Below are 16,780 nucleotides of genomic sequence, written 5' to 3'. Positions count from 1 at the left end.
GGAGCCTCTCCCGAGGCCCTCTGGCCCTCCCCATGTTGTCTGCAGTCCCAAAGCCTGTCAAAGCCTTTTCTCAGTCTCTTCTCCCACCCAGCCGGGTAAGGAATGTTCCTCCTCCTTGGACTTAGAGTGGAATAGTGGGGTATTTTGCAAGAGTACTGCCTCAGGCTTAGGGATTCTGGGCTGAAGGGCATTAGAGAGAGGGCATCCCAGGCCTTGGGACTGCTGGAATGAACATGGCTGGGGTAAGGGTCAGCCTTCTCCAGTGGCCTGAGAGCTCACCTTGCTTCCTGGGTTCAGCAGATCCAGGAAGAGATGGGCAGCTCAGGCTAAGATGGACACAGATGTCCCAGCTTAGAGAAGGCCCAGACTCTACCCCACAGTCACCCACTTATGGGCTCCACCTGAGCAAATACTTTCCTCTGGATCAACAGACCCCAAGATGTTGAAGAGGAGAGAAGATGGAAAGGGTAGGAGGAAAGAAGAGAGGAGAGGAGGGGAGGAAGGCTAAGGGCAAAGGGAGTGAGTATCACCCAACAATAACAACCAAACCAATGTTCCTATAGTGACAGTGTCTGATGTGCCTGATGCGCACAAGAGATTTGACACATACCCATCAGAGTACAGAGGCTCAAAAGACTGTGTATTTGACCATGGGAAGTGGCCTCAAATTCTTATCTCAAACCCTGGCCCCTCCCCTGAACTCCAGGTTATTAATCCACATGGATATCCTGTAGACATCTCAACGTATATCACAAAATTTCTCAATAACACATCTAATTCAGAACTTGATTTCTCTGTCTGCATCCTCCTGAAGGGCATTAGAGAGAGGGCATCCCAGGCCTTGGGACTGCTGGAATGAACATGGCTGGGGTAAGGGTCAGCCTTCTCCAGTGGCCTGAGAGCTCACCAAACAAACAAAACAGAAGACCTCTGCTCCTCCTCTAGTCTTTCCCATTGGGTTAATGGCACATTACCAGTTGCTCAGGCCAAAAAACTCAGGATCATCCCCAACTCCTCTCTTTCAGACGTCACATCCTATTCAATCAACAAGTCCTATGGGCTCAACTTCTAAGATATATTCCAGATCTGACTGCTTCCCATACCTGCATTGTTACACACGCTCCATCTACAAGAATCAGGTCTGGGCTCCCTGACCATGGCACCTTCCCCAGACAGCCTTGACCCTCCCTGCTGAGGACTAAAATGACAAGAGAGATCTTCAGCACCTGATGCCTCCATTCATCTGCCTGTCCAGCCTGTGGCTCTGCCCAGTGGGCTGTGGGAAGCCCTTCACTGTGATTAATTGGGTCCTGACGAGACTGTATTCCAAAGCCAGATGAGATTAGATTGTTTTGGGGTGGGGGGGAACAGAGGATGTGAGACAATCGGCCCTGAGCTGAAGAGAAGGGCCCAGGACAGCAAGGAGTGGAAGCCAACCTGGTGCAGGGCTGTACCTGCCACGTATCACACCCAGCGTGAAATGCCCGCCTCCCAGAACTCTATACCCTTGGTAGAGACTTTCTGCAAAGCCCTCCTCTCTGTGTGCCTCAGTGTCCCTATATGTGTAAAAAGAGTATTAGTTGGAGGGCAGTGGCTCAAAGGAGATAAAGACAATCCTGGTTCATGACACCTCAATAAGGTCCTCACCCTGTTTCCCTAGGGAGAGGATATGCTCCTGAGAAATCAAGCTAAGATTTGAGAGCGATGGGCACCATTCCCGTTCCCCAAACCAGGCCAGAACCTCGGTGTCTGAGGACCCTCCCTTCCCCGTGACCAGTCAGTCATCAGGTGCGGCCCCCCTCACCTCCCTTGTGTCTCCTCCCCACTGCCACTGCCCTAATCCAGGCCTCACCATCTGTTACTTGGACTGTGGAAAAAGCCTCCTTGTTAACCTGCTGGCTACTCTTGCCCTTCATTCGACCACCACACAGCTGCCAGCTTTCTAAGATGCAAATCCTATCATGGCCCTCCCTTCTCAAAGCCTCAAAGCCTGCAGAGGTTTACAATGCTGACAGCATGAAGTCATGAAAGTCCTCTGTGAAGATATTCCCAGCCCTCCTGGTATGGCCTGAATAGCTTTCCAGCGAAGTGTTTAACCAGCCTCCACCCTCTGCTTCAACCAGATTTGCCAGCTTCCCATTCTGAAGTAGGGCTTGGCCACTCCCCTCTGTGCCTCTGCTACGCAGTTCTCTCTGCTTGCCATACTCTCTCCCATCCATCTCTCAAGCCTGGCCAGTGAACTCCTACTTATCCTTCAAGACCGTGGTCACAAATGCCCTCCTCTGGGAAGCTTCCCTTCAGCCTCTGACAGCCCCGTGTCTCCCCAGCCTTAGCCGGCACTGCACTGTATCTGCCTGCTTAGGTTCCTGTTCTTCCTGCTACACTGAGAGCTTTGAGGTCACATCTGGGTCTTTGTCAATCTCTTGGCGTCCAGCTGGCACTTAGTAGGTACTCATATATGAAAGAAGTAAAAACAAAAAAACAAGAAGTAAATGAATGAGTAAATAAGTGAATTCCGGAGATAGAGGCCAACTAACAGCCTCCCTCCGGAGCTCTCATCACCGTAGGGCCCCCACAGTAAACCCACCCTTCCTCACCCGCAAGACCCATGACATGACAGATTATTCCTCAAGCAGCTGGACATAAATCTCTTCCTTCCTACATCTCTTGAGGCCCTGTGGAAAGGTTAAGCTTGACTAATAACTCAGCAGAAGGGATACAGAGAACACTCAAGACGCAGCCCCACTTGAACGTGGTGCAAATCCAGCGAAGACTGCCACCACTCCCATCCCTTTTCCCAACCGGGAGGTCCTGGCCCCGCCCACAGTCCATACCACGCCCCAAACGAAGCTGATTGGCAGATCAGCGCTGACTGATAGGAACTGCTAACAGCTAGCTCAGCCCGGCCTCCACCCCTTCCGGTGTCCCCCTCCCCGGTCCACCGTTCCAGGGGGCAAGCAGACCCTCGCTCACAGTACTCAAGGCCCAAGATGATGTCCCGCAAGTAGAGGCGAGCTTGCTCTTCGGGGAACGGCTTGTTGCTGGGCACCTCCATGACCGGCCTACAGAAAGGGAGGAGAGGAGAGGTGTTCAGCTGAATCATATTGAGTAAAAGCCGACAACTGGTAAGGGAGACAGGGGCTGGGCCATTTATGCCCCTCGCCCCTCTGGAACTTCCCCGGAGCCCTCTGTGTTCAAACACCTCCCCACAACCCAAGACATTAGCTTATCCTCCTATATAATGAAACATTTAAAACTCATAGACACAAACATCTCCTTACAATCATTATAATTTCAAATTAGCTTTATCTTAATTTCTGATTGGCTTGGTATTTCTTCTACTAAGTACTCCTCTATAACCAAATTGTTGCAAAGATGCCATTTACAGCATTGTTTTTCAAACTGTAGGTCCAGACCTAATAGAGGCTCATGAATATAATTGAGCATTTGGCTAATGCTTTTTTTTCCCTAATAAAGTAGAATTTATCAGAGTACATCATATGTCATAAAGATATGTAATGTTTGTAAAACTTTGGTTTCAGTTAGAGATGGATGACAATTTAAAACTTGTATTTCTTACTTGAATGAAGGTCAGAAACGTTTGAAAGGCTCTGAGTCTTAAAGGGACACTACTCCCAGCCCCCTACTCCCCGCAGAGAGTACAATCACAAGCCATACCCTGTATTGAAGGTCTTTACCGTTAGGGCCTATGGTCCACCCAGGCCCATGCCCACTAGCCCAAGTCTGCTGCTTTGCTAATACTGTGAGAAGACCAAATAGGGCAGACATGAATTAGACTCACTGTGTGACCTTGGGCAAGCCACTGACCCTCTCTGAACCTCAGCTTCCCCTCTGGTAAATGGGAACAAATGGAGTCCCACCCACCTAATCACAACTTGTAAAGCTGAAAGAACGCTTTGTGATTTGAATCCAGGTGAGAGCCCCATCTCTACATATTTGCTTCAGAAACATTCTTTTCTTTTCCCACTCCTCCCTCAAATCTTTTCAGTTCTTCAAGAGTCCTCTTCCAGAGAACTCTGTGAATATTCCAGGCTCACATACCCTTAGCAGACTTCAAAGAATTGCCCTATTTATCTCTCATTCCCGCTCCCTACCCCCATCAGAGCTCCCCAAGGGCAAGGCCTGGCTCTCTGCTTTCTTCTAGAATAGCTGACCCTGGGACTAAAGGAACAGGGAGGGAAAAGAAGGCCTGGATTAGACTTGACCTGCCTGATTGGGATGGGGAACTCACCCCTTTCTCAGGAGGTCAAACACTGAAAGAAAAGAAAAGAAAAGTAAGTAAGATGCAGCCAGGCTTGCAAAGCAGGTGATGCCAAGGTCCCTCCGTGTCCTGGAAGGTAGGAGAGGTTCAGGCATCCAGGCATACTTGGGGGACGCATGGGACAAGGGTCCCAAGGTATCAGAGGAAATAAATGGGTGAAAGTAGGTCTACTATGGATCTGCCTTATCCTGATTCACCATGGATTCCTTTCTGGGGAAAGAGGTGAGTAACTGAGGCTTGCAGAAGGGGCAGGAATCTCCCTGAAGGTCATAGCAGATAGGCAAGTAGGACAGGGAGTGAAGACTAAAGCCTTGGCCTTATTTCTAAGCCAGTGTTTTTTCTGTCTCGTTTCTGGAGGGCCTCTAAACCCAGCCATGAATCAGGCAGCGTGAATGTAAATAATAACATTCATAACAATCTTGTACATAATGACTCATTTACTCCTCATATCAACCCTATGAGTTAGATATATTATCCCACGTGTTACAGGTGAGGAAACTGAGGCACAGAGCTATCAGACAGGGTCTGGGAACCCACATCACATAGCCTGCTTCCTGCATGTACCTGATCCACTGTCTCTCTGATCAGTGGAGTGGGGGCTTGGGAATATTTATTGAACCTAACTGGGTATTCTAAGTTTGGATTGGCAGGGCTGGGCAAGGGAATCCAGGACTTGAGAACATGTTCATACAGCCCATCTGAAGGCCATATATGTCCCTGCGTAGCCCTTGGACTAACACCAGGTAAGCTGCTTTGGGAAAAGCTGGGTCACTCACCTAAATAGAGATTGTCCTCAGCTGGGTCATCCAAAACCTAGTCAGAGGGAACAGACATGGCAGTAGGGCTTGAGGACCCCCAGCATGCTCTGCAGCACCCCCAGACAATGGAGTTGAAACTGTGCAGGCCCCAGACAGATGAGGCCTCAAAAACCACTGACCCCCAACCCTGGCCCACCAAGTGACATCCAGCTCTTCTCTCCTCCTGCCACGATTGGGGGCTCACTTCTTGCTTCTGGGCAGCCCCTTACCCTCACTGAGACCTTGAAGATATTATAGAGCTGCCCAAACTGACCCCTAAAGCCTCCTACAACTGCCATCCCAAGTGTAGCTCTGTCTTTGGAGGCCTTAGCCACAGCTGCTGCTTCGTTGGGAACCCTAGGTCTGTGCTGAGTGTCTCCAAGCACCGCAGGATGTTCCCTAGGACTTGAGTTCCCATCCACTCACCACTGCCTCCTACCTCAATCAGCTTGACCACATTCACATGGTCCAGCTTCTTCAGGATGGCAATCTCCTGGTACACTCGCTCCAGGGGCAGGAGCTGCTTGGCTGGTCCTCCTTGGGTAGCTTGGGACCCCCTTGGGGGAGGGCGACCTGCGACCAGGAAGGGGAAACGAGCCCCTGTTTCGGGAGGCTGGGCCTCACTTGGCCCCACAACCAGCCTCAAGCAAGAATCTTGCAATGGTCTTGTCAATCCACAAAACACATCCCTACCACCAGGCCTTTGTTATGCTCTCCCCACCTTTACCCCCAGAGTAAGGGGCCAGAGGTCTCCTCCTCCTCTGCCCCCAAGTAAAGAGCTCCCAAGCGTAGGACCCAATAGATACATACGTGGAAAGCCATACTGCTTCAGTAACTTCTTTTTGGAAAGAACTTTCATTGCCTGAGGAGGGAGAGTCAGAAATGTCACTTGTGTGCAGCCACCAGGAGCTAGAACAGGCTGGTGACATGTGGATGGAGGTCCAGTCACTAGTGGGTGACTGCCCCCAGAGCTGAAGGTATGGCCTAGGTGTGGTTAAACTGGGTCAGGAGGTGGCCATATCTGAGTGTAGGCCTTTCTCTATTTCCCCAACAAACCTTTCTGGAGCTCTCCTCTCAGAGGGTCCAGCCTCTGCTTGCATATTCTCAAGAAGCTTACTCCTTTTGCATTCCCTCAGGGACAGGAGCTCACTCCCTCGAGAGGCAGCCTTGTCCTCTGTCTTCCCAACACAGCCGCTGCCCACCTCCCAGGCTGCTGGGGCCCGCTGGGGCAACACCTCTCCCTCATCCCCAGACTCACATAGTGCCTGTCTTCACTTTCATTGTAGGCCAGTCTCACCACGCCGTAAGCACCCTGGAAATAGGCACTGGTCAGCCCTGCCTGGACAGAGCAACCTCCTCTAGAACTAGCTCAGGGAATGGGGAGTCTAAACAGGTCCAGCTCCCACCCGCCTCACCCCATCTCCACCCCCACCACCAGCTGGCCACCAGCAGGCATGCATTTCAGGCCGACAGAAGGAGGGCTCCTGTGTCCTGGTAACTGCCCCTGCCTGGCTCAGCGCAGCTCTATGCTCCCCCAGACCCCCTTGGTCTTCCATCAAAAACTAAGGAATCAGGAATGGGGAATCATTTTCCACCCCTCCTTGGCTATTTCCTAGAGGACAAAATTTCTTCACTTCTAAGCTGGGGCCTTCCTGGCTCTGCCTCACATTTCCAGGGGAGAAGACCTGCCAAGCAGAAAATCCTGACAGACTTGCCTACCCAGAGCCCCAAGAGAGAAGTTCCCACTGCCTGTCCCAGTCCTACCTTGCCAATCTCACTCTGTAGCTTGTACTGGTTCAGCTGCACACAGTCCTGGTGGGGAGGGAAGGGAAAGGGGAGCATCAGGTGGAGCTTGATCCAGTGGCTGTATTGATCCCACCTCAGGAGCCTGTGCGGGGTCCAATCCTGGCTCTGGGCCCCTCACTCCCAGACCCCCCATCTCATCAACCTTTCATGTTTGGAAGGGGAAACTTGGTGGTATCTTTGCCATGAAAAATGACAAGAAGCCTTGACAACTCATGTTTGCAAACATGAATGGTGAGCCGTGGCTGTACTTTACTCCCTAGGAAGTGGTGACAGAAAAATACACTGATTCCTGCCTGCATGCCAGGGTCTGGGGGACCTAAATCTGTGGGAAACGCATGAGCAAGTATTTCTAGAAGCAGCTAAATGCAAGGTCTTGGCTGCATGGACAAGAAAGATGAGGAGATCCTTGGGGCCCAGAGACCACAGCCCTGGCTCAGGCATAAGAAGCTCAGCCTCTGCAATCAGTAGGTTGCTCAGTACTAGGGTTCACGGTCAGATCTAAGTGGAAAGGACAGAGCCAGTGGGATAGAGGGGCAGAAGTAAAAACAGAGGCTGGAAGCATGCTGGCAGCTTCGGGAAGGCTGTATTTCTGAGGCCTGGCCTAGGGATAGGAATTGTGGACTTAACAGTGATTGGCTCAGAAGGAGCTCTGGTGGGAAGGGCCATATTGTGAGGTAGCAAGCTCCTCAACTCTGGGGGTGTGCGAAGCACGGGCTAAACAGCTGTGTGGCAGGGGCACGAAAGGAAAAGCATCTTCATCTAGGACTACTAAAAGCTTGTGAGCACCCCCTAGCTCTGCCCCACCAACCTCTGCATCTGAGATGGCCACATGGTGGGACTCAATGGTGGGCCTCCGCCACACCCGTGGGGAGATGTGGCTGGCAGGCCCTGTGGCATAAGGCCCAGCCTGGGCCTCTAGGCAGCTTCCTGCTGGCCGCTCTTGCAGGGAGAACTTCCTGGCTGAAAGGCTGGGCCGGGCTAGGGGGGGTCTTGAAGCACCACCGGGGATCACAGAGGCAGCTCTGGTCCTTGGCGGAGGGTCCACACCATTCATGGCAGGCTCTGGACCACCACCTGCCTCCTCCAAGTGGGCCACATCAATGGCTGCCACTCGCTCCACCAACTCTGCCCGAGGGTCCTGGCAGCAGACTGCTGGGCCCCCCTCCATCGCCACAGTTAAGGGGGTCCTCTGTGCAGCCTTATTGGGAACCTGAAAAAAGAGGACAGAGAAGGCTTCACTCCTGAGCATGGAGTAAGGAGGTCCGATTTCCAGGCCCTTAGGTTCTACCTTCATGACTTTGCCCTACCTGTTCCTTCTGCCTGAGTTGCCAGCATCCGAAGTCAGGTCACCCCCTACTAACTGAAGGAATTCCAGGAACTCATCTGGCTCTGCTGCATGGCAGCCCTCTAGACCTCAGTATCCCCATCTGTGAAATAGGCATAGTCACATCTGCCTTGCTGGCTTCACAGGGAAGCAGGGAGAATCTGAGGTTCTGGACTTAGGACAGACCGACGTGGGCAGAATACCGAAGGTCCAGCAGCAATGAGAGACACAGAGTCCAAGGTCAGCTCAGGCCCCTTCCAGCAGACAGCCCAGTGACTCACCAGCCCCACCCTAGACTGGAGAGCATTCCAGGGCTGCTGCCGGGAAGCTGAGCTGGGCACTGCTAATGCAGAGGCCTCCCCGGTACTCCAAGCCAGTCACTTACCTTCCAGGAAGGCCTCTCCAGGACCACAGAGCGAGTTTCCCATCCCCTATTACTCCGTTCCCTGCCTCAGCAGAGCCTGAAGCCTAGGACAGGGTCCTTCAGGGGAGGGGCTGCTGCTTTGGTGGCTGTCGAGAGAGAATTCACTAAAAAGGTCACTCCTGGACACCTGGGTGGTTAAGTGGCCGACTTTGGCTCATGTCATGATCTCACAGTTCATGAATTTGAGCCCCATATAGGGCTCTGTGCTGACAGTAAAGAGCCTACTTGGGATTCTCTCTCTCTCTCTCTCTCTCTCTCTCTCTCTCTCTTTCCCTCTCTCTCTGTCTTTCTCTTTCCCTCCCCTGCTCATGTGCACATGCTCTCTTTCTCTCTCTCTCAAAAATAAATATTTAAATGGTCACTCCTTATTTTTCCTGGTTTTTCCTTCTAGTTTATTTGTGTGCCCAAAATATTTGTCACAGCTGCTCAGACTGAGATGTTCTCCATGGCCTGACCTTACACCCACCCCGACCCCACTACATTCTGAGCCCCAGACCAGGCTCCAGGCCAAGGGCTGACCCCAGTTTGAACCCAAAACCAACCTCTAATGCAGCCCTCACCTTCAACCACAACCCAGGGCTGAACCCTGGCCCCAGGTTAAACCCTGACCCTCAGACTGGGACTCCATCTCTGATCTGCTCTAGGCTGAGCACTGGCCCCACCCCAGCCCAGTGCCCTTCCCCCTTCCTGGGCCAGACTCAGCATCTTCTCAGGAAAAGGAAGTGAGTGGACTCCTGACCCTGTGCCCTTCCTGTTTGGTGGTAAATTCCTCTGTACGCACACAGTGACTTTAAGAACATAAGTCACCCCTTTCCCCCCATCACCTTGCTTTGAGAGATGTCAAGGAGCTAGGGCTCACCGAAGCCCACTGGCCACAGAGGAACCTGGGCTGGGTTCTAATCCTGCCTGTTAGCCTACTGTGGGGCCCTGGGCAGGCTCCTTCCTAAGTTTGAGTCTCCGTCTCTCCATGGACACAGAGTCTTCCCAGATTCCCTAGGGCCAATGCAAGGCTTAGAGATGGACTGTGGGCAAGGGTGTCTTCCAGAAGCCCTGTGCTTGGTGCAGTGTGTTGAATGAGTGGAAACCCAGAGGTGGCAGAGCTGATGTTGATATGCAGAAAGGAAGGGGGAAGGGAATCCAGACTAGCAATAGGAAAAGACATGAAGGCTGGACCTAGAGCAATGAGGGAGCAGTTGGTGAGCCCAGAGAAGTAACGATGCCTCCCTGGAGGAAGTGAGAGAATGAGTAGGACGGGAACATCAGGGAGGCCTCTCTGAAGGAGGTGAAGAAGGTGAGTGGGGATGAAGCATCAAGGCATCCTCCCTGGAAGAGATGAGAAGAACAGTGTATGCAATCAAAGTATTAGGGAGGCTTCAGGAACCAGGCCACTTGCAGAAAGGAGGAAGCCAAGGATCAAGGGAGCCCTCCAAGCCTGGCTGGCTTAGCCCACTCCTCCGTGTAGATGGACCACTCAGTTGCCCGTCACCCTCACCCTGTAGGCCTCTTTCCTCCTACTAGAATATAATAAAGTCCATAGATGAGGGCCCTTGTCTGCCTTGTCTCCATGTGATCGTCAGTAACTGCAGCAGTGCCTGGCACACAGTAGAAACTCAATAAATGTATGTTGAATGAATGAATGGTAGCCATAGGGATCATTATAGTGCTGCCCCCAATCGACACGTGAAAGCAGCCTCAGAAAGCCCAGTCTGTGGCAGGGAATGAATCAATGTCGGGAGCTCCAGCTCTAGGTCTGCGGCCCACAGATGGGCGGAGGCCACCTGTGGTCCTGCCCATAAAATTTGCATATGATTTCCCTGAGGTTGTTATCCCAGCAGGAAGCCATCTTCTAATTACCTTCCTTTTTTTCCCTCCAATGGGAACGTGAGGCCCTGCAAGGGCCAGGTAAGGGCTCACACCATTAGTAAAGGCAGAAGTCTTTCTGCTCCAGCCTGGGGCCCTATTACCCCCAGGGTTAAGGGTCCGGGCTCCATCTCTTCCTGGTGTGGGTCCCTGGGCAGGGACTTCACCTCTGTGCCCCAGTTTTCCTCATCTACAGAATGGGGCTAAATAGCAGTCTCGCCTCCTGGGTAGTTGTGAGGCATAAAGGTTGTGAATCCTGCCCACAGTGGTCTCAGAACTGAGCCTGTCACTGCGAAAGCTCCGTAAAAGTGAGTTGTTGTGCTGCTGTTGTTGTGATTGCCTAGGACACGCTGCGGCCCAGATGGAAGTGCAGGCGGCACAAGGCGGCTATGAGGGCTGACGTCAGGCCCTCCACCCTCCCTCTTGCCTGGATCAAATTCAGGTGACTAAGCATGTCTGCGCAGGAGGCACTGGGGAGGCCCCAAGTTCCAGCCTCATGTCCAGGCAGCAGCGCCTGACACCTGAGGGTATGCGTCTGAGGGCATGTGTCCACACGCAAGAGAATTGTGGCCACATGTGAGAGACTGTGTAAGTGCAGGGATGTGGGCTGGGGTCATGTGTATGTCTAGGGGGTGGGGAGGGAGTCCACACATAGAGGCGCATCTGCATGGAGATAAAACTCCAGCAGTGTGGTCTACACAGGTGTATAAATGTGTTAATGTGCACTGGGTGCATATAGGTCCTCGTGGACATGTGCTCCGGACCTGGGGGGTGACTGCATGGGGACCATGGGAATCCGATCTCAAAAGGTGAAGTCTGAACTTCCCACATGGTCACCTGTTCACCAGGCTGGGCTGTGTGTCCTGGGCAGGTGCCACCCCTCTCTAAGGGGCCACCGAGAGGGTCTCTCAAGGCTCTCCCCGAGCTGAGGCCTCAGCAGTCACTTTGTTGAAACCACCAATGGAGGCAATGGGGGCTCTGTGGGCAAACAGAAGGACAGACATGGGCACCTCGTGTTCTCGGTTGGTTAAGTGTCTGCCTTGGGCTCAGGTCATGATCTCCCAGTTCATCACTTTGAGCCCCATGTCAGTCTTTGTGCTGACAGTGCAGAGCCTGTTTAGGATTCTCTCTCTCCCTCTCTCTCTGCCCTTCCTCCATATATAGGCGAGCACTTGTGCACACATGCGCTCTCTCTCTTTCTCCCTCTCTCTCAAAATAAATAAATTAAAAACAAAACAAAACAAAAAAGACAGACAGATAGTCTAGGACCGGGGCCCAGGGCCCAGCAAGGACTCTATGGGCATAGAGAGCCTCCCAGGGACCAGCGTAGTCTAGTAGCCAAGAATGACCTCACTCAGGCCCTCTCTCTCACTGGGAAAAGCTACCCTAATCCTGTCCTCCCAGACGTGGGTCATGTTGCCTTGGAAAAGTCATTGAGAGTCTTGGAGCCTCAGTTTCCTCATGTGTGAATCAGACAAAGGGCTGCCATCCAGCCAACTCCCAGGGCTATAGAAGTAGATGAGATTGTGGCTAGAGAAGCAATTTGTGCCTGAGTGATATGGGGCTAAGATGTTATCTATGTGTCGAAGCCACTAAGAGAGCCTTGATGTACAATGCACAACCCCATATCTGGCCCCTGGCTCCAGGAAGGCCTGGCACATTAGCCCTCAGGCTATTCCCCCCCCCCCCAGGCAACTGGCTCCTTCCAATGTGTAGACCCTGGTTCCAGACGCCTACTTGGCCTGGCCTCCTCCTCAGGATGTGCCCTATCCACCAGCGTCTCTCAGAGGAGGCCCAGAGTACGAGAGAGCAGGCGGATCCCGCACTTGTCCAAATGTTCAAATAGCCCCCGCCGACATGACTTCGGGCACCACTCAGACATGACGATGAGTTCTGGAAGGCTGCCATGAATCGCAGGGTCAGGGCGAGCAGCTACCATGCAGGCTGAGAAGGCACAGCCCGGGCCATCCAAAAACTGGCCAGAAGGGAAAACTGCAAGGAGGTGGTGTAGCCGCCAGGCCAGACACAGAAAGTAGCCCTGACATTGCCAGGCTGCCTCACAGGAGCCGTGTTTATGCTCCTGACAAGTGTCTGGATGGCCCTGGCAACGGGTGCCCTCTGCAGTTCCTGCCTCCGCCTGGGATGACTCAGTCCTCCTTGAGGGAGGCCCAGGCATCCAGTGCCAAGTCATGCTTGAGGATGCCTACTGTGAGGATGCCCTCTCCCATCATCCCTGGAGAGGCCCCAAGCACTGAGGTGGGCCCTGCGCCCAATTTCGCATGGCAGCCCTCAGTGCTTCCTCGGCACATCTTGGCTGATGGTCTCCAGGCATCACTTTCTATCTCCGCCCGTCCTCATCTTCCACACGAGGTCTGCACCTCCAGCCCCGCTCTTTCCAGCCAACTGCCTCTTTCCTGCAATGTCCTGGGCAGATCAGACCCACAGGGTCCCCATTCCACTAAGCACTTCCCTGAAGCCTGCTCCTCCTCTGTGCCTGTCACAGAGGAGGGTACTATTCTCCTCCCAATTCTCCAGAAACCCAGTGGTCTTCCATATCATCGTCTTCTTCCCTTTGCTCATCCTTGCTCCCTGAGCCCCACACTTACTCTCTTCTCTGGCTGTACCACACCACTTGCAGCTTCCCAAACTGCAGACTCTGTCTCGCTGCCAGGCCTTTGTACAAGTTGTGCCTTCCACCAGGAACACACCTCCCTCTAGTTTCTGCCGGAGAATAGCTCAGATATCTCCTCCTCTCGGAGCCCTCCTGGATCTCCCCACTGCAGGGTAAGGTCACTAAGTCAAACCCCTTACAAAATCAGGATGTAGACCTCTGTTTTTCTTTCCCACTGCTCCTGCCACACAGTCTCTCTACCTCCAGGCTTATACCCTGACCCCACCCCAACCCTCCTCCATGAGTTGCTAGAGGGAATATTTCTCTTTTTTTTTTTTTAAGTTTTTTTATGTTTATTTATTATTGAGACAGAAACAGAGCACAAGTGGGGGAGGGGCAGAGTGAGAGAGGGAGACACAGAATCTAAAGCAGGGTCCAGTCTCTGAGCTGTCAACACACAGCCTGACATGGGGCTCGAACCCACAAACTGTGAAATCATGACCTGAGCTGAAGTCAGATGCTTAACCGACTGAGCCACCCAGCCGCCCCTAGAGGGATATTTCTAACATGCAAATATGGTCACAATTCTCCCATACCTGGCCTTCCAGGAGCTTGGAATTTGGAGGACAGAAGAGGAGGAGATCTAGCCTCATACTAAGGGCTCATAGGCTAGGGAGCAGCCAGAGACACAGACTTCTGGGACCCAAATCCAGAGTCACTCATTCATGCAACAAATATTCAATAAGCACCTGCTACATATGTGCCCAGGGACTGTGCTAGGTGCTGGGAGATAAAGCAGTGAACCACAAAGTTTCTGCTTTCATGCACTTTAATTCCTAGTTAGGGCAAGAAGCAATAAACAAGAAAGGCAATAATTAACAGATTACATGCCAAGTAGTATGTGCAATGGAGAAAAATACAGACATGTAAGGGGGATCAAGAGTGAGGGGCTGTGGGGTACTCTTTATAGTGTGGTCAGAAAGGTCTTTCTGCAGGATTTGAATAGAATTTGAAGAAAGTGAGGGAGCAAGCAGTATGCACATCTGGGAAGGGCATTTCAGGAACCAGCTGCTGCAAAGGCTGTGCCGTGGGATGGTGCTCACACACACAGTCTGAGGAACAGCAAGAAGGCTAGTATTGCTGGAGTAGGATTCTGCGTGTGAGAGGTACATAGGGCGGCAGAGTTACACCCGGAGAAGGCCCCGCCATTCACTGTGCCTGGTCCCAGGGATGGCTTCTTGGAGGAGGGGGCATGTAAACTATTTCATGACCACTGGGTAAGGATGGAAGTTCTCACTGTGCATGTCAGAGAGCCATTTTCTGGCTGAGACTCAGGGCTTGGCTTTGGAGAGGTTTGTGGACAGAGACCAGGTGGCCTCAAAAACCAGAAGATGCGTTTGAGCAGGGGAATGACTCAGTTGGATAAGGTTTAAAATGATCCCCCTGCCTGCTGTAGGTAGTGAGAGTGAGAGGCGAAGGAGGAGGAAGAGGTCCCCGGAGTCTGTGGGCCTAGGACACACTGACACACAGTGGGCGTTCAATCTGTATGTGCTGAGTGAGGAGTGAGGGCTGTGTGGGGGCCAGTGCATCCCCAAGGACACAAGCTGTGCTCCTCCCAACTCCCCCGCCCACTTGGCAGATATACAGCCCCACATGCACCCAGCAGGACACAGGCCTGTGACCTGGGACACAACCTTTTTACACACCTCTGCACCCTCAAGGCACACACATATGTATGCCTCCCCAGAGAGGCGCACACAGACATCAACGTCCATGTGATCGGCCCTCACACACCACTCCATCCAGTCATGCACTCCCCTCACACACACAGGCACATTCGTGCCCACGTGACACACACACCCACCTCCAAACACCACACACAGGTCCCCGCGCACGTGTGTACCCTTCCAGCTACCAGTTCTGTGCCTATCAGGCCCCTGAGGCCGCAACGCCCGCTTCGCCGCCCCCCTCCGCCCCGGCCCCATCCAGGGGAGGACTGCGTAGCTAAAGCCACCCACCACATCTGTCCCATTCATCCACCCCCTCTCCGCCTCTCCCCAGCTCTTGCAGGAAGACTCAGCGGAGGACCGTGTAGGAGGAGCACTCATCACAGATCCACACGTGGGTGCACAGATCTGGGCCCACTCCGCGTAGACACGGCCTCCCACCAACAGCTGGGGCGGGGGTGGGTAGTGCGCAGGGTTATGAACGCAGTCCCTCACACTAGAGCTAGGGAAGGGACGCAGATGGCGAGGCGCTCGCATAGATGCGGTCCCGGCTGCCGGCGCTGACAGAAGCAGGCTCCGGGAGGCACCCAGTAGATCCGGACTCCAAAAAGGGGGGAGGATCCCCGCCGCACCAATGCGGTCCCCGCTGTCCTTGTTAGACGCGGCCTCGCAGACTATCCCTCCTCCCTGCGGGCACCGCCGAGCGGAGCGGACGTTCAGGTGTTAGCTCCCTCCCGCTCCCCGCCCCTGGTCCCCTCCCCTCCGACCCCTACCTCGGCGCCCGGCGACAGTCTCCGCGGCCCGGCCGGCGACAGGGCTCGCTCCCGCGGCTCGCGCCCCGCCCCGCCCGCCTCGCCAGGGCAGCGATCGAAGAGCTCAGACTGCCGGCGCGGCTCCCCCAGACAGCGCTCCCTCCCTCGCTCGCCGCCGCGCCCGACCCTCGCTTATTGGTCCGGCTCCGCCGCCCGCGGCGCCGCCCAATCAGTGCCGGGGACGCCTGCCCGGCTCCTAGGAGGGGAGGGGCCATGGCGGGCAATGGCCCAGGAGGGGCCCCTCCCCCTGCGGCGGGGCTGGACCTCATCACGCCCCCGCCGCCCCAGTTAAGGCTGCCGAGGCTCCTCCAAAATGCATGGAACCCGCGGTCAGGGCCTCTTAGCCGGGCCTGGAAGGTCCGAGTGCTTACCCCCCAAAACCCTTCCTTTGTCTCCTCCCATCTCGGCCTGGCAGGGGCATGGGCGCATCGCGGTTGCGGAGTTGGGAGTGGAGATGCGCGATGCGTACTAGGAGAGGGGCAAAGTGAGATCCTCCGCTAGGGGATGCCGCGGAGGTTGGGCACCAGGAAAAAAGACCATGAATGGGAGACCCGGGAGTTGAGCCTTCCGCTGGGTGGGGGTAGGGGAAACGCGACGTGGTTTAATCACAGAGTGTTGGGGTCATAGTTGGATTCATGTTTGGGGAAGGGCTCTATGAACAGGCGGCAGAAATGGCCTAGCTGGAGCAGAGAGAATGAAAAGAACTCCACAGGCCGTCCTAACCTTCACAGTGGCAATCCCTGAGGATTCCGCCCACCCCCAAACCTCTCCTCAAGATTGCTCACCAATTCTTGGTTCAATTATGCAAAGTTCCCTTGTGAAACCTCTGGCACCTCACCCCACCACCTGTCCCAAACAGAGCCCCATATGACTTCCCCAAACCTGGCCTCTTGTGTCCCTGTCTCCATCTGGAGCCGGAAAACTGGGAGTCACTCTAGCCTATCCCTCCCCACAACCAGTCCTGCTCAAGCTGCCTCTTAAACATGGCTGAAAACCATTCATTTCTCGCCAGTTAGCCCAGGCCACCATCTTCCTGCATCTGGATTGCTCCCGCAGCCTCTTCATTGGCCTCGTCTCACTCCTCCTACTAGGTAGCCTTTCTCCCTTCAGCTCCTGCTTAGGAATCTTCTGTGGCTC

At 53.8% G+C, this 16,780-nt stretch overlaps 1 protein-coding gene across 2 annotated transcripts in view; it reads right to left on the bottom strand.

Annotated features, from left to right (window-relative positions):
• CAMKK1 (calcium/calmodulin dependent protein kinase kinase 1) overlaps window positions 1-15,736 on the bottom strand; it is a 28,077-nt gene extending 12,341 nt beyond the window's left edge. The window contains exons 1-10 of one of the 2 annotated variants that reach the window (XM_029928589.1): window positions 15,605-15,688; window positions 8,193-8,312; window positions 7,694-8,095; window positions 6,844-6,891; window positions 6,338-6,391; window positions 5,890-5,941; window positions 5,519-5,652; window positions 5,059-5,095; window positions 4,253-4,274; window positions 2,974-3,062 (exon numbers count right to left, since the gene is read on the bottom strand). In XM_029928589.1, coding sequence (XP_029784449.1) covers window positions 2,974-3,062; window positions 4,253-4,274; window positions 5,059-5,095; window positions 5,519-5,652; window positions 5,890-5,941; window positions 6,338-6,391; window positions 6,844-6,891; window positions 7,694-8,053 — 796 coding nt within the window. In that variant the 5' untranslated portion in view covers window positions 8,054-8,095; window positions 8,193-8,312; window positions 15,605-15,688. Of the gene's footprint in view, window positions 1-2,973; window positions 3,063-4,252; window positions 4,275-5,058; window positions 5,096-5,518; window positions 5,653-5,889; window positions 5,942-6,337; window positions 6,392-6,843; window positions 6,892-7,693; window positions 8,096-8,192; window positions 8,313-15,604 lie in introns of both variants that reach the window. The other variant, XM_029928590.1, reaches the window with a different exon arrangement.
• Between the last annotated feature and the right edge of the window lie 1,044 nt (window positions 15,737-16,780).

This window comes from Suricata suricatta, chromosome 17 (genome assembly GCF_006229205.1).
Source record: "Suricata suricatta isolate VVHF042 chromosome 17, meerkat_22Aug2017_6uvM2_HiC, whole genome shotgun sequence".
NCBI lineage: Eukaryota > Metazoa > Chordata > Mammalia > Carnivora > Herpestidae > Suricata > Suricata suricatta.
This window is presented reverse-complemented; position numbering and strand designations above follow the sequence as displayed.